Below are 22,075 nucleotides of genomic sequence, written 5' to 3'. Positions count from 1 at the left end.
CAAATGTCAAATTTAATATATTCTAACATCTATTTATAAATTGTTACTAAATGTTTTCTAAATAACACATCAAATTTTCTAATACTAGAAGGGATTCTGAAGCAGTTAGGGTTATTGGTCCATGTCTCAAAAGGTAGTTTTACTAAAGTATATGAGACTTATTCCAATGATTTGAATAATTAGGTGGTTTATCAAATTGCTGTTTTATATCTGTATATATATATAACTGAGGAAAGAATGATCATTCGACAGGTACTATATTATTTTAAACATGATTTTTTTCCTCAGTAATCTTTGAGTATAAATATTCAAATAAATGCTGATTTATAAAATCAGAGTCATATACATTGCCCTGAGTATTCTTAATAGTAACAATAATGTTGCTGTTTCAGTCGAGGCACCAATAATTTCCCCGTTTTTTCCCTTCATTTCCAATATCTGTGTTTTATACAATTCAGTGAATATTTTGTATCAGATGCATAGAGGAAATTAAGTTCCAGTTCAGTAAACATAGAAGTCTTATACTATTCCAGAGTAAGTTTATTTGTTTGTAATACGGTCATAGAACAAAAGGACAGTATAACCAAAAAAAAAAAAAATCCTAGTACAAATCACATAAAACAGTTCGCAGGGGATGAAACGAATAAAGAATGTATATATTCTTAAAATATATAAATGTTTATATTTTTCTTATTTATATTTTAACATTTTATGTGTATATAACATATATTTAATATATGTATATATTTAATTTACATGAATATATTAAATTATAATGTATTTGAACAATCACAGCTTGTTTAAATAGATTTATATATTTCAACAAACTGTGTTAGCTGTGAAGATGTCAGAAGCTGTTCTTGTCAGACCAACCTCTTCTAATGCAATACCACAAAATTTGATGACTTTCACAACATTGCATTGGATTGCTCTCTCAGTAGAAAAAACATGATTTCAGACTAGGACCATTTGAAACATCTGCTGATGTTGGGGGAGATTAGCTCTAACTGAAGGTAAAATATGGAGGGCAGTTCAGGAAAACTTGTGCAGTTATCTCAACCTCTGCATCTGAGCAGATACAGAGGTGTTCTTGAAAAGGTATATTGTTGAATCTCTTCTCCATCGCCTTCAAAGGTAGAATATCAAATCTTTCCAGAGTATATGCCTGTTATAGAGGTATATGGAGATAACATAGGGAATGTCAACAAAGACAATATTGTGGTGAAATTAGTGAAATGGGAAGGCTCCAGCAAGCAGTAACAAATAAGGATGATTGCCTGTTCTAGCATCCTGTTTCTCACTCTTCAGATAAACCTAGCTCCATTGCCAATGATTTAATCTCTTTAGAGTCCTGGACCAGATATTTTGACAACTTATACAGTGCTCCTTTTGGCAATGATTCTCTTGACCCACCTTATCTGAACCTGCCCTGATTGTCACTCAGGCCAGATAGAGTCTTAATCAAACTTAAACAGAGGATTTGGGACTTAGATCTATAAAATGGCAGGCCAAAAATCACCTACCCTTATTATGGTACAGTTGCAGGCTCTCCATGTACGATTCCTAGCTATCTCTGTAACACCCTATAATGTTCCAATAGATTTTTTATCTTGACTGAAACTGGCACACTCCCTGTTATGGAGACTGTAGGCAAGTATACTGTTTTCCATGCAGTAATCTTATGCTTTGTTCTGATAACAGAGGTTCGGTCAGTATTGTTACACTGGCCATTGTGCCACCCATGATGTTTAGCACTCATAAACCCAACTGTTACAAATGTTAGTTTCTCTCTGATCAATAAATTACAATCTTCCTTTTGCAAAACCCAACTTGTACAATCACTATAAAGTTTGTTAAGTTTCTAGCAACAGCTATCACTTGCAGAAGCCGGTTGATACCCTCTTCTCATTATTAATTGTTTCAGATTTGGTTTTTCTGTATTTTACATTTTGAAATTGTGTTTTATTGGTCTGGGACTGTAAATAAATAATTTGAATTAGTGTTGAAATAAGATTTGGAGCTCTCACTTGTAGATTTTTTTTTTTTTAGTTTTGTAATTAAATTATGGTTTGTTCCTGCTGTTTCCCCCTTGGCTCTGTTTGTTATCATCTATTATATCCAAAAAACATTACCCATTTCCACATTCCATTTTCTGTATATCATCAAAAACTTGTTTCCCTTTGTGGAGATGTGAGTTCACCTTCCCAACAGAACTAACTAGGCCTAAGTTACTTCTGTTCAATTTTCTAGATCAGAATTCTTTGTCATCTTGTTCCTGTATTTATACATTTAACATTCATTCAATATTTATACACTTAGACCATTGTAATGATCTTGGTCTCTATACAGTTTTGCACAGCAACTTGATGGAGAAAACCTATCTATATAAAATTCAAAGGACTGCTCTTATCTATTTCACTGAACTGTGCACTTATATTCTATATTCTATGTTGTCTAAAATTTCTAGTGTAGCTACTTAACTGAATAGAAGCCAGGACACTGGATCTCTATAGGGCAGAGAGGGTGCAACAAAACCTTATAAGAACACAAAAGGTATAATCTTTCCAGTCCACAGAATAGGATAGGAAAGAGAAAGAAGAATATTGAAAGCCAATACTATACGCTGCTCTCTGCCTGGGTGGAAGATGGGCAGAGGGTAGGAGTGAGTGGGGCTCTTCTCTCCCCAGCCAGTGAGAGAAGTCGGTGGAGAGAGGGCGAGTGTTTGGTAGGGAATTGGGGGGGTTGAGCCCCTGTTGGCACTGAGAGCAGCCAGCTGAAGTGCCACGGGGGTTCACTGCCCCACTCCTTTTTTGTCTCCTCTCCCGTGTGTGGTGGGTGGTATGGTGGACCCCTTAAGTTGGAGGCCTGGAGGGGGGGGAGGACCTCGGGTGGTTTAGGGCGGGCATTCAGGTGGTGACAGGCATGGGGCGGTATGGCGGGAGCCAGAGGGCAGGCCGTTTCAGGGGAAGACACCCCCGATGCGTTATACCAGTGGCGTGTTCCGGCCCTCAGAGCTCAAGCCCAGACCCTGGTCAGCAGGCCTACAGAGGCCCGGGCTTTTGACTGTTGCTGCTGAATGCCAGGTCAGTCGATAATAAGGCCCCCCCTTATTCACGATCTTATTGGGGAGGAGCAGGCTGACCTGGCGTGCATCACCGAGACCTGGCTGGCAGCAGAGGGGGGAGTAGCCCTCTCGGAATTGTGTCCAGCTGGGTTTAGGGTTTGGCACCAGCCGAGACCCCAGGGCAGGGGAGGGGGAGTGGCAATGGTCATCAGGGAATCCCTATTGGCCTTCAGGGGCCCTGCTCCACAAGTGACTGGATGTGAGACCCTGTTTCTGAGGTTGGGCACACGGGATCAGTTGGGAGTGCTGCTAGTGTACCAGCCTCCCTGCTGCATAGCAGCCCCCTGCCTGAGCTGCTGGAGGCCATCTCGGGGTTGGCAGTGGAGTTCCCCAGACTTATGGTCTTGGGAGACTTTAATCTGCCGTCCCTGGGGTTGGCCTTGGAGGCGGCTTGGGAGTTCATGGCTACCATGGCAGCCGTGGGCCTATCCCAGGTCATCGATGGCCCGACCCGGGACAGTGGTCACACCCCAGACATGGTTTTCTTGTCAGAGCAGTGGCAGCATGATCTGGTGGGGGATTTTATATTATCCCCCCTGTCATGGTCAAATCACTCCCTGGTGGCGGCGGGATTCTCCTATGCTGCCCCCCTCCGCAGGGAGGTGGGACCTATTCGAACGGTCCGCCCCCGGCAACTGATGGACCCGCACGGGTTCCAAAGGGAGCTGGGGGTTGTTCCTGAGGCCTTGCTGCATGGCCCAGCGGAGGCTCTGGCCGCAGCCTGGAATAAAGAGGTGGCTGGGGCCTTGGACAGGATCGCGCCTGTGCGTCCTCTCTTGGCCGATCACCCCCGGCGCTCCCCATGGTTCACGGAGGAGTTGAGGGAGCTGAAAAGGGCTAAGAGACGTCTAGAGCGCCGCTGGCGGAAAACTGGGGACGAATCAGACCGAACACGGGTTAGAGCTGCTATTAAGGCCTACCTAGTGGCGGTAAGGGCAGCGAAACGTCAACATTTCTCTGCTCTTATTGCATCCGCAGAGTGTCGCCCTGCAGCCCTGTTTAGGGTCACCCGGGCCCTCCTGGGAAAAGGGGGGGGCGGAGGACTACTTGCAGGGTCGTGCAGAGGAATTTGCTGAACACCTGATGGATAAAATCACTCAGATCCATTCTCAGTTGGAAGCCAAGCGTGGAGCAGGACAAGGGGAGTTGCTCAGGGAACGTTTTTGCCCAGTTATCTGGGAACGGTTTGATCCTGTTGCCCCTGAGGAAGTGGTCCTTGGGGCTGTCAGTGCAACCACCTGTGGTTTAGATCCTTGTCCCTCCTGGTTAGTTAAAGCTACCAAGGAGGTGACCTTAGGGTGGGTTCTGGCGGTGGTTAATTCATCCTTGCAGGAGGGGGTGTTTCCGAAGCCTTTCAAAGAGGCTTTGGTCCGCCCACTCCTCAAGAAACCATTGCTAGACCCCACTCTCCTGGACAATTTTCGTCCAGTCTCCCACCTCCCCTTTTTAGGGAAGGTGGTGGAAAAGGTGGTCGCGCGGCAGCTTCAGAGGATCCTGGAAGAAACGGATTATCTGGACCTCTATCAGTCAGGATTCAGGTCCGGTTATGGGACAGAAACAGCATCAGTCGCACTTTTAGATGATCTCTGGCGAGAGCGGGATGGGGGCAGTGCATCCATCCTTGCTCTTCTTGACCTCTCGGCGGCTTTCGATACCATCGACCATGGTATCCTTTTGGGTCAGCTGCAGGAGTTGGGGCTGGGTGGCACAATGTTGTGCTGGTTCAGCTCCTTTCTCCAAGGCCGAACCCAATCGGTGTTGATAGGGAGCGAGAGGTCCAGCCCCCGGCCCCTACTTTGTGGGGTGCCACAGGGGTCAGTGCTTTCACCACTCCTATTTAACATCTACATGAAACCACTGGGTGAGATCATCCAGCACCATGGGGTGAGGTATCATCAGTATGCTGATGATACCCAATTATACATCTCCATCCCAGGTGCCTTAAGTGATGCTGTGACTGCCCTCTTGCGGTGCCTGGAGGCTGTGGGGGCCTGGATGGGGGACAACAGGCTTTAGCTGAACCCTGGTTAGACGGAGTGGCTGTGGATATGGGGAGCCTCAAGATCTAGGAGCTTGTCATCTTTGGTTCTTGACAGGGTTGCACTACCCCAGACAGACCCGGTGCATAATCTGGGGGATCTCCTGGACTCACAACTCCTGCTCAAAGAGCAGGTGGCAGTCGTGGCTAGGAGGGCCTTTGCACGACTTCATGTTGTGCAGCAGTTACGCCCCTTCCTGGATCAGGAGGACCTCCGCACGGTCACTCATGCCCTGGTCACCTCCGGGTTGGATTACTGTAATGTGCTCTACATGGGGCTACCCTTGAAGAGTATCCGGAAGCTACAGCTCGTGCAGAATGCGGCGGCGCAGACAGTTCTCAATGCCCCTAGGAGGGCACGTATAACACCGCTGTTGCGTGAGCTGCATTGGTTACCAGTTTGTTTCCGGGTCTAATTCAAGGTGTTGGTTATCACCTTTAAAGCCCTTCATGGCACAGGACCAGGTTATCTGAGGAACCGCCTCGCCCCAGTCATTTCAGCCCGCCCCACTCGGTCCAGCAGAAGGGGCAGGTTGCAGACCCCACCAGTCAAGGAATTTCGATTGGTGGGGTCTAGGCAGAGAGCCTTTTCTGCTGCAGCGCCCGCCCTATGGAACATCCTGCCTCCTGAGATCCGGTGTGCCCCCTCCCTCATGGCCTTCAGGAAAGGGATTAAATCCTGGCTCTGCCAGAAGGCCTGGGGGCCGGAGGGGGGCCCGCACCTGTGGAGATGGCTGGTGGGGTGATGGGTTTGTCCCCCCCTCCCAGCATCTTGCAGGTTTTTAGGGCTAAAAATTATAGGAGGTTTTGGGGCATTTTTAATATATGTTTTTTAATTATTTATAGATTTTATCCATGGTTGGAGGGACTTGTGTTTTTTCTTTTTTATTATTGTGAGCCGTCCAGAGTCACCCGTTGGGGGAGATGGGCGGCATACAAGTTTGATAATAAATAAATAAAATAAAATAAAATAACTGGCTGCTTAAACAGTGTTGATGGGGAAAAATGATTTCTGAGATCATGGTCTGAGTTATCTAGATGATGGACCATTGGAATGAAAAAAGTTATACTAGATAAAAACTGGTAAAAATATGTTTTTCCAAAACACAACAAGCTTGATCTGGAATAACTTTGAAGTAAGGACCTCAGATAAATACTGGTACACTACAGGAAATGAAAGTATTGCTGAAATGAGACCTCTAAATGACTCAGTTAAAAAAATCAGAAGGAACATTAGCCCATAAATAGGCCTTTACTGTCTATATAGACTAATGCCCAGAGTACGGAAAATAAACAGAGAGTTAGACCTATTAAGAAAGAGTTAGACCTATTAAAAAAGAGTTAGACCTATTAAAAAAGAGTTAGACTTATTAGCACAGAAATACAAATACAATTTAACAGTTTTAATGGAGACCTGTGGGACAGCTTCTACTGGAATATAGCCATTAAAGAAAACAATTTGTTCCAAAGGAACACAGGCAAAAGAGAGAGAGAGAGAGAGAGGTTGTAATATGTGGCAAAAATATCAATTTCTACTCATGAATTCTAAAGAACTAAACTTGGCAGTGCTGTAAACAGAACCTAGATTAAAATAAATGGACAAACAAATAGAAGTAAGACTGCTGTTGGCATCCGCTGTCAGCATCCCAAACGAGATGAGCATGAATTCCTCAATTGCAGATCTTTCAAAGAGGCATGAAGATGGCAGACTTTAATTAATTCAGCACCTGCTAGAAGTCAAACTGCCAAGTATGATCCTACAGGAAATTCCTGACTTATCTTGCTGACAATTTTCTCCTTCAGAGGATGGAGGAAAGTTGAAGAAAGCTGTGCCTGACTTACTAATCAGCAGGAACACTTAGCTGAAGAAGTGGAAGAAGCAGGAACCACGAAAGGCTGCAGTTCTTGATTTTAGTAGTTAAATGTGTATTTTAAGTGAACCTTTGACTGTTTAAATACTTACGTGGTAAGCAGAAGACTCATTTTTCTTTTAAGTTATTTCTCTGTGGTGATGAATTATGGGACCAATGCAAGAAGACAGAGAAAGCAGCAATCTTTAACATCCGAGGGAAAACTGCTTGGAGATGAAGCATCTAAGAATAGCAGAAATATTTCTCATATTTTTTTAGACAGAGATGGGCCATTTTGGTTTGGATGGGAGAAGCAGAGTTCCTGTCCATAAAATGGCTCCAACTATATGTAATTCTCATACAAGCTTACTTGCTAGAGTTGGATATATGGTGATTGTTGATTACATATACTTTTTTTTTTCTAAATCTACGCCAAAATTATTCTTGACTTGTTCATATTTTATCTTTAGTTGATTAGATGCCTATTGTGGTATAGATTCTGTTGCAATTTTCTATCTTGCTCCAGTAGCATTTCCAATGAATCATAATAAATATTATTATATTGATATATTTATACTAATAATGAATAAGAAACAGGAATCCTAGTTTTTCAAAATGATATTTAAATGCATTATTATTCAAAGTTTCACATTTTGTGTGAAAGGAGGAGGAGGAGGAGGAAGAGGGGGAGAAGAAGATTAGGAAAATAAAATAAGGAACTTTTGAGTTTATATATAAAATAATTCTATTCTAGAGAATATAATCACCTTTGTTCTGGGATAATTGATTTCTAACTTTTCATCATGACAATATGACAGTAGTGTGCCAGCAGATTGCTACAAACCAACTTAGGCGCAGATAAAATGACTGCTTCCATACAGCTGTTCCTCATGAGGAGACCGCAAGATAGCGGTCTCCAGCAGGATTAGAGCTCTGTGAGATGAGGGAAAGCCATCTTCACTCAAACCATGGTCCGTGCCTTCAAAAGGACAGTGGGTTTGCATACTTCCTTTTCTAATCACTTTTGGAAATTGCTTGTTTTCATCTGTTAGGAACCTTTGGGATGATGTAATGGCTTTGTGCACTGGGAGGCTGGGGGGAAGCCACATGAGTGGTTTTCCATGCTTTCTCACTCTTACTCACTGCATTGGGGCTGCCTCTGCTTCTGGGTCCCCACTCAACCCTCTGTCTTCCCCTTGCGTATAAATTTAAACCTGTTTTATGAAACTGTCTTTTCATCAAGTATACCTTTTTGATGCCTGGTACCCAAAACCACCTAATTATGCCAGCAGCCAAAGAATTTGTCAAGTGTGGGCTTGTAACCTGGATGAAGAGATGAAGAAAATTCATCAGGTTATACAGAAGTTTAACTATGTTGTCATGGACACAGAATTTCCTGGTGTGGTTGCACAACCTATCAGAGAATCCAGAAACAATGTGGACTGTCAGTACCAGCTATTCTGCTGTAATGTAGATTTACTTAAAATAATCCAGTTAGGGGTGACATTCATGAATGAGCAAGGTGAATACCCTCCAGGAACTTCAGCAGGGCAATTTAATTTATGCCCAAGATTCTATAGAGCTATTAAAAACATCTGGAATCCAGTTCAAAAAACATGAGGAGGAAGGAATTGAGACTCAGTACTTTGCTGAACTTCTTATGACTTTGAATGTTGTACTCTGTGAAGGAATCAAGTGGCTTTCATTTCATAGTGGCTATGACTTTGGATATCTGATCAAGATCTTGACAAATTCCAATTTATCAGCAGAAGAGAGAGACTTCTTTGAAATACTGAGACTGTTTTCCTTGTCATTTATGGTACAAAGTACCTTATGAAGAGTTGCAAAAATCTCAAGGGTGGATTACAACAAGTTGTTGAGCAGTTGGAGAGGATAGGTCCACAGCATCAGGCAGGATCTGATTCTCTGCTAACAGGCATGGCCTTCTTCAAAATGAGATAAATGTTGGCTGGTGTGGGTCTTCCAGGCTGTGTGGCCGTGTTCTGGAAGTTTTGTTTCCTAACGTTTTGCCAGCATCTATGACCGGCATCTTCAGAGGGCAGGAGCACAGACGGGAGCAGGAGTCCAAACAATCTTCAGATCCACCAGAAAAATACAGCAAATGCTAAAATCACCAAAAGACAAAAGGGATCCCCTCATCGCCGCAGGAGTATACCGCATACCATGCAGCTGCGGACAAGTATACATCGGGACCACAAAATGCAGCATCCATACCAGGATAAAAGAACACGAAAGACACTGCAGACTACAGCAACCAGAAAAATCTGCAGTAGCTGAACATGCTCTCAAGCACACTGGACACAAAATCCTATTTGAAAACACAGAAATACTGGACAACACCAACAGCCACTATACCAGGCAATACCAGGAAGCCATTGAGATTCACAAACACCAGCACAGTTTCAATAAAGAAGAGGAAAGTCTAAAAATCAACAAAACCTGGCTACCAATCCTGAAAAATACAGCCTGCAAAAGGTCAACGAACTCAGCTCAACTACCAGGATGCGTGAACAATTCACACAATGAACATGCTAATCACCCTCAGCAGCTACTCGTTAACAACTCAATGGAAAAAACCCTGCCTAACCCCCAGGAAGATACACACATATTCTGACACCAAAACAAGCAGCCAATCATTAACCCAACCCCAACCCCCCACACACACACACACACACCCTTCAGGCACCCTCCCTGATCTCTATAAATACCCACAACAGGGTCACATCGTCCTGGGCACAGAGAGAACTGCTCCTGTCTGTGCTCCTGCCCTCTGAAGATGCTGGTTACAGATGCTGGCAAAACGTTAGGAAACAAAACTTCCAGAACACAGCCACACAGCCCGGAAGACCCACACCAGCCATTGTATTCCGGCCGTGAAAGCCTTCGACGAGATAAATGTTCTTTGAAGATCACATTGATGATGCCAAATACGGTGGTCACTTGTATGGTCTTGGTTCTGGTTCATCTTATATGCAGAATGGAACAAGAAATGCATATGAAGAAGAAGCCAACAAACAATCGTGACATGAAATGAGAATACACTTTTTCTAAGCTCCACATGCTTGTACAATAGGTTTTATCTCTGGTTGAATTCCTTGGACAATAAGGCATTCTTTTCCTCTTTATCAGCACACTTTACTCTTGCCTTTGTATGTACTAAACCTGACTGTTCCTATGGCCTTGATGTGTAGGCATTTCTGGATTAAATGTAGCCATGTACCTAGCCCATCTGTACATAAGCACATGTAGGAACAATGTGGCAGATAGAAGAAGAAAGCTAAAATGATAATGACATTACTGGTAAACTTTAATTTGCCTTAGTATTGGTTTGTTATTATCCCTGCCCTTTCCCCTTAAACTGGGAAAGCACTGATTGTAATCAATTTCCCCATTTGATGGTAATCCCTTCCAGTGTACAGGAAATTTAACTATTCATAATTGTGGACCATCACATTTACACTTTAGAACAGTGACTTTGTGTCAGATCCTCTGTTTTATTTGGATATTCTGCCCTGACTTAGAAAAAAGTGTTCATCTACCAGTATAGCCTGCTTCTTCCAGGTCTCAAATACATTGAACAAAACCACTCATTGCATAATCTCTCTTCAAAGTTACAGGTATCTTAGCAACTACTGTTATATATATAACTGGTGTATCGTCTTCCAGATGTTCCCACCAGCTCTCTGATGGAAGCAACTAGGTGGGGAATTTCTCAAGTATACTTTGCTGAATTGAAAGTTTCTTTCATGGGGCCTAAATTGTGCTGGGCAGTTTTCTATGAGGTATGATTAGGGGAACTTTCTTGTGGATTCTCCTGGTTTAAAACAAGTGTTATAGCAGTCTTCCCCTCTATGCTGCAACCTTCAGATTTATTGGACTATAACTTCTAAAATACATGGAATATCTGGAAGTTGACAGCCAAATATTTAAAGGGCACCAACTTGGGGTAGTTGGGGGGCTGCTTTGCAGCCTTCTGGAAAGTATATGTATCCTTTTTTGCTTTTGTGTCTGAAAGGAATAATTGAAAGATGGAAAGCCGCAGTTAAAATAACATGTGAATTGTAGATTCATTTCCTTATCCCTGTTCCAACAAGTTATAGTCTAAAAATACTTTTTTTATTTTAAAATATTAATTTATTGTCTGCATAAATGAACACAACGTAAGAATGAGATCCAAAGTTAAATGGGAAGGTATGTCCTTTTTTGGAACTACAACACAAGACATTTGTTGTAAAACATCTAATTTATTTGTACCTAATGAAGTTATCTATTAGGGACCTTTGGATTGACATGTTTTACAGAACTGGGTGAGTTTCCTTCAATCCTTAGTGAAAGAATTTTAAATACAAGTTTAAGAACTTGAAAAAAAATATTTTGGAATAAACAGCAAAAGGGTGATTAGAACTTTGATTTTGGAAAGTTACAAATGGGCTAAGGGTCCAGATGGATTTCAAATAAGATTTTGGAATTAATTATAAGAATCCTTCCCGTGGGAAAATGCTTTTGTATTGAAATCTTTAGAAAAACATGATAGGATGGAACTTTGAAGGTTGAACACTAGAGGGAACCAGAAGGAAGTAAAGATTACAATTAAAGGAGAAAAACACTTAAATTTTACTTACTAATACAGAATGGAGCAAGATACCGTAATATTGGATGAATTGAAGGACATTTTTGAACAGTAGACCCAGAAGTTAATTTTAACGGTGTCTGCCTCTATAGGTAAATTGTGTTTAAAAGATGTTATGGAAGAGGAACAAGTTTTTACTGGACAAGACTGAGACTGATCTGAAAGTGGATTTATAAATGATACATTACAAGAATGATATGGAAAAAGATGCCACACTAGATATACAAATGAAACCAGCTGATATCTTAATAATTAAAAAGGATATACAAATAACAAACCAAAAGAATGATCTGGATAACTTTCCTATATTGGATTTACAAAAGAGACTTTTTAAAGCTTTGAAAGATTTTGTGAGAAGAGACAAAGAAAAAATGGAAAAAAAATCAAATTCTAGGACATTATTTGAATGGATTAAAGATCAAGATTGTTAAAAGTAAAAGGAAAGAATATAAAAGTGGTTTATTTGATCAAGGTTAAAATAGTATGTTGTTATCTCTGGCAAACCTTAATGGACCTTTGCTGATAAGGACTGAACAACAAGGCTTTAAGGATTTGTTTATAGGTAAGAGATGGGATATGGGAAGAAGAGATCATTTATTGTATTTTTTAGAGAAGATGATAAGTTACTAAAATTGTTTATACTTCTTGTGATGAAAGGGGAAGTCATTTCTTTATATATTTCTTTTTCTTTACTATATTCTTATTTATTTTCTATTTTCTTTCTATATTTTTTCTACACTTTCTATTTTTATTTTTATTCTATTCCTTTCGTTTGTACTAGTTTTATCTTTTTAATTGTAATTTTTAATAAATGTACTATATTAAAAAAAAGATAAAATGACTGCCTCATCAGCATATAGGAAAATGGAAACTGGTTTGTGATTGTATTCTCCAAGTATTCTCTTCTGTATAGGGCACAGCTTTGTGCTAGAATAAATTAAGTGCAAATTCCTGAGATAACATGCTGTGCGCCTTCCCCTGTAGAAGTGCATTTCTACAGGTACATCTTGGCTCTCCCTTGGTAGAGGCCAGTGTGAGACTCTGCCAGTTGAAATACTGGCTGAAACAAGCAGGGAGTGGGGGCAAGGACAGGAGGGAGTTCTTAGCCCAGCTTATCCTGTCTGATTATGTTTCCCCTAAGAAGAAAAACTGCTTCTGATTTGGCTTACTATGAATTCTCAATCAATGTTCTGCTTATATTGGGATTAGAAAAAGCCATGGTTGAGGCCAAGCAAAAAGCATTTAATTCAGACTTACAAATTAACTGAAGCTTGAGGTGCTGAATTATTTGTTTTATCTTTGTGAATCTTTTTTTCATCATTGGAGAAGGGGGAAGTAGGAGAGTGGTTGGCTTCTCTTAGGTTTACAAAAGGATAATCACCACTTTAGAAAATAATCTTATCCAAGTCATTTACAATTTCTTCACTGCTAAAAGCTTATTTTTATTTAATTTTTATTTTTTTTTACTTTTGTGATTAAATTGCAGTTTGTTCCCTCTGTTTCCTATTGGTCCCAATTTGTTTTCATCTGTTACATCCAGACCAAAAAAAAAAGACAAATACAGTGGCCTCATTGGAAAATGCAACAAGTTTCTATAGTTCACAGGACTGTAATTGAAATAAACACAACAAACTGCCAAGTTCAACTGCCAATCTAAAATAGAAATGAAGGCCTGGGCCATTTCAATCCGTCTCCTCAAAGTTGAAGGAAACAGTTTTAAAAGTGGTATAATATGCCAAATGCATATATTTCACCTTTTTTTGAAGGGGCTACTAAAATAAGGGCAGGTACATATGTGTGGTGATTTTGTTTTTGTTTTTTAATATAATTTTAGTGAAGAAATTTTTAGCAAGATAAAAACAATATAAATATTAGAAAAGAAACAGAGAATAAGAAAAAATAGTGATTAAGAAAACAGAAATGGAGGGAGGGAGGGAGGGAGGGGTTTCCATTCACTGATAAATGTAGTTGTTGATCTTTCTCTAATCAAACAAATTAATTTTGCCATCTCTGCTAGTTCCATCATCTTCACCAACCATTCCTCCATTGTGGGTATTTGAGAGTCTTTCCATTTTTGCACATATAATCGTCTCGCAGCAGTAATCATATATAAAATAATCCCTCATGGATCTTTTCTAATTGACTATCCATTAACCCCAACAAGAAAAGTTCTGGTTCCATCTGAATGTTGATCTTTAAAATTCTTTGTATCATTATATGTATTTGAACCCAGAAGTTTTTGCCTTTTTACAAGTCCATCAGGCATCTTAAAATAACCCTTCACGTTGTCCACATTTGCAACATAAATTTCAAATACCTTTATACATTCTAGACAATTTTTCTGGAGTCATGCACCTACGGTACATCCTTTTTGTAAATATTTTTGTAAATATATTGTAAATAGTTATAATGTAAATTTCAGTCTTTTTAACCACTTATTTTCCCACTTTTACATCAGTATGTTGTGTCCAAGTTCTTAGCCCATTTTATCATACAGCCTTTAACTGTTCTTCTGTTCCAAATTTCAGTAAAAGTTTATACATTTTAGCAATTACATGTTCATCACTTGTACATAATTCAAGTTCAAGTTCTGTCTTCTGCTGCTCAATTCCAAGTGTCCTATTATCTACCTAAAATCTCTTTCTTAACTGTGCATATGAAAACCATTGAAAACTAAATCCCTCTGCAGCCAATTGCTCTTTTGATTTCATCTTATATTTTCCATATTCCTGTTCTAACAACTCTCGATAAGTTAACCATTTTTCTTTACCTATTGTTTCCTTCCTGTGAAATGCTTCTTGTGCTGAAACCTGTAAATGCATTTTTGGGCACAATCTGTGTTTATATCTGTTCCATATTCTCAATACAGCACTACTAATATAATGATTCTTAAAATCTACATTAACCTTAACTTTATCATACCCTAGAAAACCATGCCATACGAACCTCAGATTGTGCTCTTCTAATTCTAAAATTCTCTTATTTCTCAACAGAACCTTCTCTTTCATCCAGACTAAGAAGCAGGCTGCAAATTACAATTTCAAATCAGGCAGTCCTCAGTCCTTCTCGTTTCTTTGCATTCTTGAAGTATTTTATATTTAACTCTTGCTATTTTCCCTTGCCATACAAACTTAGATATATCTTTCTGCCATTGTTTAAATGGTACCTCAGTAGTCACAATAGGTATTGTTTGAGAAAACATTCATTTTCATCACAGAAATTCTCCCCAACAATAACAATTGTAATTTCTCCCATCTTAACACGTCCTTCTTAATATCATTCCATGTCTTAACATAATTATTCTGGTATAACATGCAATTCATGTTAGTCATAGTGATACCCAAGCATTTCACTTTCATCTCAAACACCCCAAAATCCTCTAGTTTTTCTTCCAAAATTATCAACAGGTCATCAGCAAACACCCATAATTTATATGTCTCTCTTTTAATCTTCACTCCAGCAATTCTCTCATCTCATCTTAAAACTCTATTCAATACTTCCAAAGCTAAAATAGTGTATACGTGGTATTCTGTGAAAAAGTGGTGGGATAAAATATTTTAATAGTACTAATTAGCAAGTGCAAAACCACCACCGCTGCCAGTGCTACAAATTTATGACCAAGCAAATAAGAACTTAAACCACTTACAACCTACCTGTATATAGCTGTTCAGATGGTTATTGCTAGATATTGGGCTAAACTTAAAACAGTGGTTTGAAAAAGTTTGGCAAATTGCAGTAATGGAAAAGCTTACCTCCTAACTTCAGCTTTTATGTAATATTACAATCTCAGATAATCTTCAGAGAGAATGGTCTTCTTTCAGTCTGTATTGAACTATGATTAGACATCCCAAATAAGGCTAGAAAAGAACATGCTGTGCTTAGTCTGGTGTCATAGTTGTGTGACTTGTTGTGACACAAATGGCATGTTACTCAACTTGGGCCACACCTTACATCAAAGACACAGGGGACCAATGTTGCTAATGGCCAGAAAAGTGCTATTTCACAACCTCTACAATTAGTGAATTATTTTCTCTAGAAATAAGGAAGGTCATCTGGCAAGGAGGTTGGGTTTTGGAGGAGGAGACTTCCAGTGTCTTGTGGGGCAGTGGGGAGACACGCAGGGGACCTGGAATTAATTGGGGAAGGTAACAAGAAATGGAGGGGCAGGTGAGGATTGTGGTTCCTACCTCTTCAGCCAGCAAGACCCACAGTGGAAATCCACAGGACAGCCTCTCTCCCTCTGTCAATATTTCTGTCTCTCTGTGTTTAATGTGTGCATCCAATAAGCCATTAGGGAGTATGTCTCACATAATATATATACTACATGTACCTCTGAATTGGTGGGATGCAGTATGGACAACATATATTTATTATGTATGAATTAACAAACGAAAGAAAAAAATGAGTATATTGTACGTCTCTGAAACAAAGGGCCCGGGAATAATGGTGGTCTGATCTTATGGAATAAAGTTGATAAATACATGTATGTAAGTGAAGATGTAGGTTTAATTATGGATGAAAAAGATACACGAAATAAATGCTTAGTGAATGGTTAAAACAAAGATTTATGATGTTGCTTTCATCATTTAACACATTCCATTTATAAGGAATACTTATAGTGATGATAGAAGTCTGTTCAGGTTGAATGATTTGCAGACAATGTTAGATTTTAGAATGCAGTGAGAATGATGTGCAAAATAATGACAGGAAAAATAAATGATTTTAAGTTATAGAAACAGTGCAAAAGAATTAGAACAGGTAGATGAATTTGCGTATCTTTGCTATTAATATCTTTCTTTTTTTTTATACTTTACCATCTTTCATCGTCAACAGTAATTCAACCTTTGAATTCCTGTTCCAGCTATCCAACAGTTAACTAAATTAGCAGGAATTTGTTTTATTTTCCCTCTCTTTCTCCCCCATATATATATGATATATATTGCTGAAGGGTTTTTTTTCTTATACTGTGATAGAAATGCAATTACTTTATATGGAAGGCATACACTCATGAAGCCTGCTGCCCTGCTTAAAGCATATTGTTTGGGGTATTGCTTCGTTGACTATATTTGATACTATTGAGTTTTATTCCCCTACCAGAGATTCATCAGGAAGAGTGTTCTGAAGAACCATATGGCACTAGGTTTAAGGTTGTTAACTTTCAAAGCTCCTGGAAGTATAATTCTGTCATTTTCCATTTATTCAGAAGCAGGAGCAGATGGAAGAAAACATGCTTCATGTCACTGTAAGATTTTTTAAACCGAAACGGACAGAGAAAAGAATAGGGATAGACTCTGGAAATACCAGCATCAGAAAAGGCTAGGATTGCAAAAGATGCTGTAGAAACCTTTGTATATGAAACTGAGTTGAGAAAACAAGTATATGTCAATTTAAGTTTCACATTTTAAACCTCTGTATTTAAGTTATTTCAGAATATATTCTTTGCAATTCAGTACTAACCATTAAACCCTATTAATGTTTTTCATGTTGTGAAACACTGAGAACCACTTCACTTGTGACATTTTCCATGCATAAAGATACTCACCATATGGGAAGACAAAGTGTACTCAATTGTACATAAAGAATGCAGAAATACTTGGGAGTTGGGAAGCCAGCAACTCAGCTTAGGAAATTTTCAAAGTTCTATGTTTGTTTCTATTAAGAAAAGGAACATCTCCGCTTGATAAACCAACTCATCCTTTATGATCTATAGGAGAGGCGCTGCTTAAAGAGTTTCCATCTAGGACCCCCTTTATATGTACCTTTGTTGGCATGTACCTTTATGCGGGAGCAGTGGTGGAGGCATCAGCAACCACAGCTGTAGAGGTATGTGCCAGCTGTGATCATGGCTGCTCTAACTGCAACCTAAAGAAAGGGCTGTTTAAGCTTTATCATTTAATTAGTTTTTTTCTCTTTCACAGGCTGCTGATCACCCAGATGGAAGTCCTGTCAAAAGGCACAGTGATGATTATATCCTAGTTTCAAAAGAGGAAGAAAATGTTGTCTCTGCTTCTGACCATGTACAGACTCTGCCAGCCTCCCAGGATGTGAACATAAAGAGTGAGGCCCCATGTCACACTTCTTTAGCCTTCACTGATCCACTGATGGGATCTATGTCTGCCTCTTCAAGTAACCTCAGTTCTAGCCCTGATGATAACAGCAGCAACAACAGCAAGGATTCTGATTTTACAATTGTTAGCCCTCTTGAAATGTAATGAAGCCATTCAAGAGGTTAGCATCTGCTGTGCCTCAAGACTCAGTCTGATGGGATTCCAGATTTATAAGGCTAAAGTTTTAGTCAGTGCACAGGTACCATCAAGGCAACCCATATTAATCAGAAACTAAAAACAGCAAACATGTAATGATTGCTTCAAAATATGCACATGTAATATCAAGATGTAATACATGAGTGAAAATACTTGTAGGTTTACTCTTGTCAGCAGGTTTTTGAAACATTGAATTAGTAAGTTTATACTCCCTCATCATATAGAATAAGATGCATTATATAATCTCAAGTACCTGCCCAAAGATGAGGGAAATAAATTAATATAAAAATAATTTCAGAACCTGATAGATCATTTAGTCTATGAGGAGAGTGAGATATTCCTCCTATCATCAGACAAGAGAAATAAAAGATTCAAGTTATATTCTACTACCTGTCTGGTGCTGACTGCCTCTTGAATTATTTCCTGAAGAAGAACAACCATGATGATTTTACAGATGGTACGGAACCAATAACTACTATTCATACAAATGTACGTTCTTATAAGGTAATGCAAATTAGATGCCTTGAAACACTTGGGCTTATAGCTCAACTAGTCCTGAACTTGCTCCCTACCATCTGAGATGTATTTTTACAGTTATTTCAAGATTTCTACCATCCTCTCTGTTCCTAAGTTCATTGAGGATCTTATGCTGCAGTATTCTTTAAACATGTAGAAAGAGTTATTTGTAAATGTTAATTTAATTTAAAAATACAGGATCTACCTTCTTGCCCTAAGGACAGCAACATTCCTAGTGTTTTGAATCCCCATGATGATTGTGAGTTACTCAAGGACAAATTTCTCTGAGAGCACCATAGAGAGCTGAAGTATTTCTGGAAGTAGTTCATTCTGTTTTCATGACAATAGGAGAAAGCAAAACAACATTCATAGTTCAGTGTCCAAAATTAATTGGTAGTAAATAATGCTAGGAAGAGTTCCACTATGGTTCCTTTATGGCCGAAGTCTCACCCAGCAATAGTAGTTTAAGAATAACTAAACATGAACTTTATGAAACAGCCCAAAGTCTGGACTTCATGGAGGCACTCTGATTTCCAGTTGGGTCCCCTTTTCTCAGGCAGCCAGTGCTAAAGTTATTCCACAGCATTGTACTAGATTGCACTTGCTAATTCTATTGACCAAGAGAGGGGGGGAAATGGTATATTGAGATTAATTGGCCAAAATCACTGACCTGTTGCTGGTCTTTCTTCCTAATATGTGGCATTAGTTCCAAGCAGGTTGCATTTTCAAAACTCTTTTCTGGTTTGCAAGTTGAATGCAGTTTAACTACACAGGGAAATGGGTCTTGAAACCAACATACACTTTTGTATTCCAGCAAACGGACTGTAATATAAGCTTTCTCCAGATCTAGTTAAGAAGAGAGGCATTGGTGCAATGATTTAACCTCCAAAGACTAATTAGCACTCTGATAGGTTATCAGCAGTTCTTAGAAATGAAACTCCCTTAGCCACAATATATATAACCCATTAAAAAAGATGGCTTTACTCAAAAGGTTGGGTATCATTATCTCTTGAACCATTGGAACTAATGATGACAAAAGTGTTAGTATTAATGTGCCCTTTTCTTTTTCCCTTCTGGTGAATGATATTCTCAGAGCTTCATTCATAGGCACAATGCTTCTGGTATGCTTTATTTTTATTAGACACTCAATACTGTAACCATAATCATGATGAGTGATAGGGCATGAGAATGTGATGTATAAAACTGTCATTACAATGTCCATGAGCAATTCTTCTCTCTCTGAGTATGTTGTGTGAATCATGACAACCCAAATTGTAACCTGATCACAAAGTACAGAGAATCTAGTTACATAACATATAGCTCTTCCTTGACTATTATGCCAGAAACTTTGTAGATCATATAGATGGGATTTGGAGCATTAAAAAATCCACCACTTTCTGAACTTGTTCTTAACAACGTGATAAATTTAAGTGAGTTGACTGTCCTAGAATTCATTTGGTTCTCCCCAAATTCACTTGGGTTTATAATACACTGTCCTTCAGCCCATTTTGCATCTATGAATTTCTTGGGCAGAAGACAAAAATTATCAAGTAATTGCTATTATATGTGGCAGTTGCATAATTACATATTCAGATAACTTGAATGAGTTATGAGAAGATGCTCCCTGTGCCTTTTAAAATTAGACGTAATACTGAGAGTTTCTATAAAGAGCTTCAGAACATGTAGTTAGTGGAATTAATGAATAAAGTCATCACATGACTGCTGATCCAAATGAAAAACCTAAACATGCTCTGGTTATGCAAGCTTAAACCTAATACTCTTTTTTATTTAAACTTTCACAAAACAAATCACCTCAGGATTCAGCCCGGTGGTCTATATTTAATTTCCTTGAATTTTGTGAAGATGATAAAAGAGGATTACATGACTGGTGATTAATTTTGATCCTTTAAACATGGCTAACCTTACTCCTTTCTGCCCTGATTTTTTTTTCCTGTTACCATACACTGAAAAGGGCCATTTAAAGCAAACTGTTATTTAAGAGTGGGAAATGAAGCAGAATAAATGGGAAAATAGTAGATCACCTTTCACCGTATTTGGAGGGAGGAAAAGACAGTTGTGTGAAAGTTTGCTTTTTTCTTTTTTCTTTTCTTTTCTCTCTCTTTCTCTCTCTGTTTGGTTTTTTTTTTTTTTTTTTTGGTTTTTAAAATGTTTGACTCCTATTTACTGATTTCATGGATCAAATTATTTTTCTTGTCAGAGCAGTTTTTGCTTTAATAAGTTTGCTTTAATTTGTATGTATTTACTTCCTCAATGTTGTAGGCGTCTGTGGTTTCATATAATAAATAACACTTTGCTAACAGAGAAAGGTGAATAATTCCTTTGGATACATCAGTATGCCATGTAATGGTAAAACGTAATCATATACCAAACTTCTTTTTTCATGATACTGGAAGTGTCAATCCAAAAAAGATTAGATCATAATAATATAATATTGCTTTCTATCAGGTTTACTAAGGTTCCCAAATTAAAGTACCAATTTATTTTCTCTTTTAAATGCAATCTGCTCATCTCAGCCATTGTTAACAATAAGCTGACAGGAAAGAATATTGAGTATAAACCATTGATTAGTATTAATATATGATGTTCTAAAACATTTTTCAACCTGTTGGAAGCTCCTCTGAGTTTCCTGCATCTTTAAAATATGATTTCATCTTTTGCATGTCATCTCACATTGCTGAAGAATGTTGATGATCATTTAGTGACTGGATGTTCATTTTTAGCTGTGAAAGTTTGTATCTTCCCTCTCTAAAAATGTCTGGCATTCTTTATTAAAGAAAGAACTAACATGCACACATTTTGAATTTTGTGTTTTATCTTGCAAAAGTCAAGATTAGTTTATATCTTACCCATCTTAGGAAAGCTGAATTCTCACTACAACCAATGTTTTAATGTACAAGTGATAGCAATAAACAACATAAAGTACCTTCAAGGCATTACACCCTGGGACACATGATTGCAGGTCAAAGAAATAGGAAGGAAAAAAGGACAGACCTATCCCTATAGTCCTACAAATATTAACCCTTCTGTATTCATTTTGGTTTTATATCACTCTTCCTCCTGAAGAAGCCAATTCCTATCAGATTAGTCCTACACAATTATTAAATATTTGTTTGCATGGAGAATAATTGGAATGTGCTAAAGTCGTGCTCCTTCAGCCCAATGTCTCCCTGTGTTTTCCTAGAACTTCTCACACTATTTTATCAAGACTTTCAATTGTGCAGAATTCTGAAAGTGATCTGCTCAACACAGCTACATCACTGCTTCAGGCCTAACATTTCCAGTTCTGCCTCTCCTCATCTTTAAGGGTTTTCATATGCCTGAAGCATGGTCAGCCAAAGGCAAGGGTAGAATACAAATGACAAAATATATGTTGAATGTCATGACACAAATTCTAACCCTTCTGTATTATGCATTGCAACATCACATGCAAGGGGCAGAGCTTGTGTCATGATATCAGATGTACATTTCATTTTGAGAGAATCTCAGTGTACTTCAGACACCCCTCTCCTACAGATGGCTGTTTTCCTGGATTAAGCAATAGGATAGTTGAATCATAACACTTTTGCTAGGAAAAGTCACTAGAGATCAAAGGCACAGTTGAAGTAAAAATAT

General features: G+C 38.9%; 1 protein-coding gene and 1 pseudogene across 7 annotated transcripts in view; both read left to right on the top strand.

Moving 5' to 3' along the window:
- Nucleotides 1–21,251, top strand: part of TBC1D5 (TBC1 domain family member 5) — a 294,380-nt gene extending 273,129 nt beyond the window's left edge. For 6 of the 7 annotated variants that reach the window (XM_088150763.1, XM_088150764.1, XM_088150760.1 and 3 more), the window contains one exon: nt 17,582–21,251. In XM_088150763.1, the coding sequence (XP_088006889.1) occupies nt 17,582–17,875 (294 nt within the window). In that variant the 3' untranslated portion in view covers nt 17,876–21,251. Of the gene's footprint in view, nt 1–17,373; nt 17,487–17,563 lie in introns of all 7 variants that reach the window. The other variant, XM_088150765.1, reaches the window with a different exon arrangement.
- LOC103053261 (CCR4-NOT transcription complex subunit 7 pseudogene) lies at nt 7,791–9,649 on the top strand (annotated as a pseudogene).
- Nucleotides 21,252–22,075: the final 824 nt, after the last annotated feature.

The sequence above is a fragment of the Python bivittatus genome, unplaced genomic scaffold (assembly GCF_059951505.1).
Source record: "Python bivittatus isolate LINGU-HERP-01145 unplaced genomic scaffold, Pbiv_v1 ctg000610_np1212, whole genome shotgun sequence".
Lineage (NCBI taxonomy): Eukaryota > Metazoa > Chordata > Lepidosauria > Squamata > Pythonidae > Python > Python bivittatus.
The sequence above is the reverse complement of the archived record's forward strand: the minus strand, read 5'-3'. Positions and strand labels throughout refer to the sequence as shown.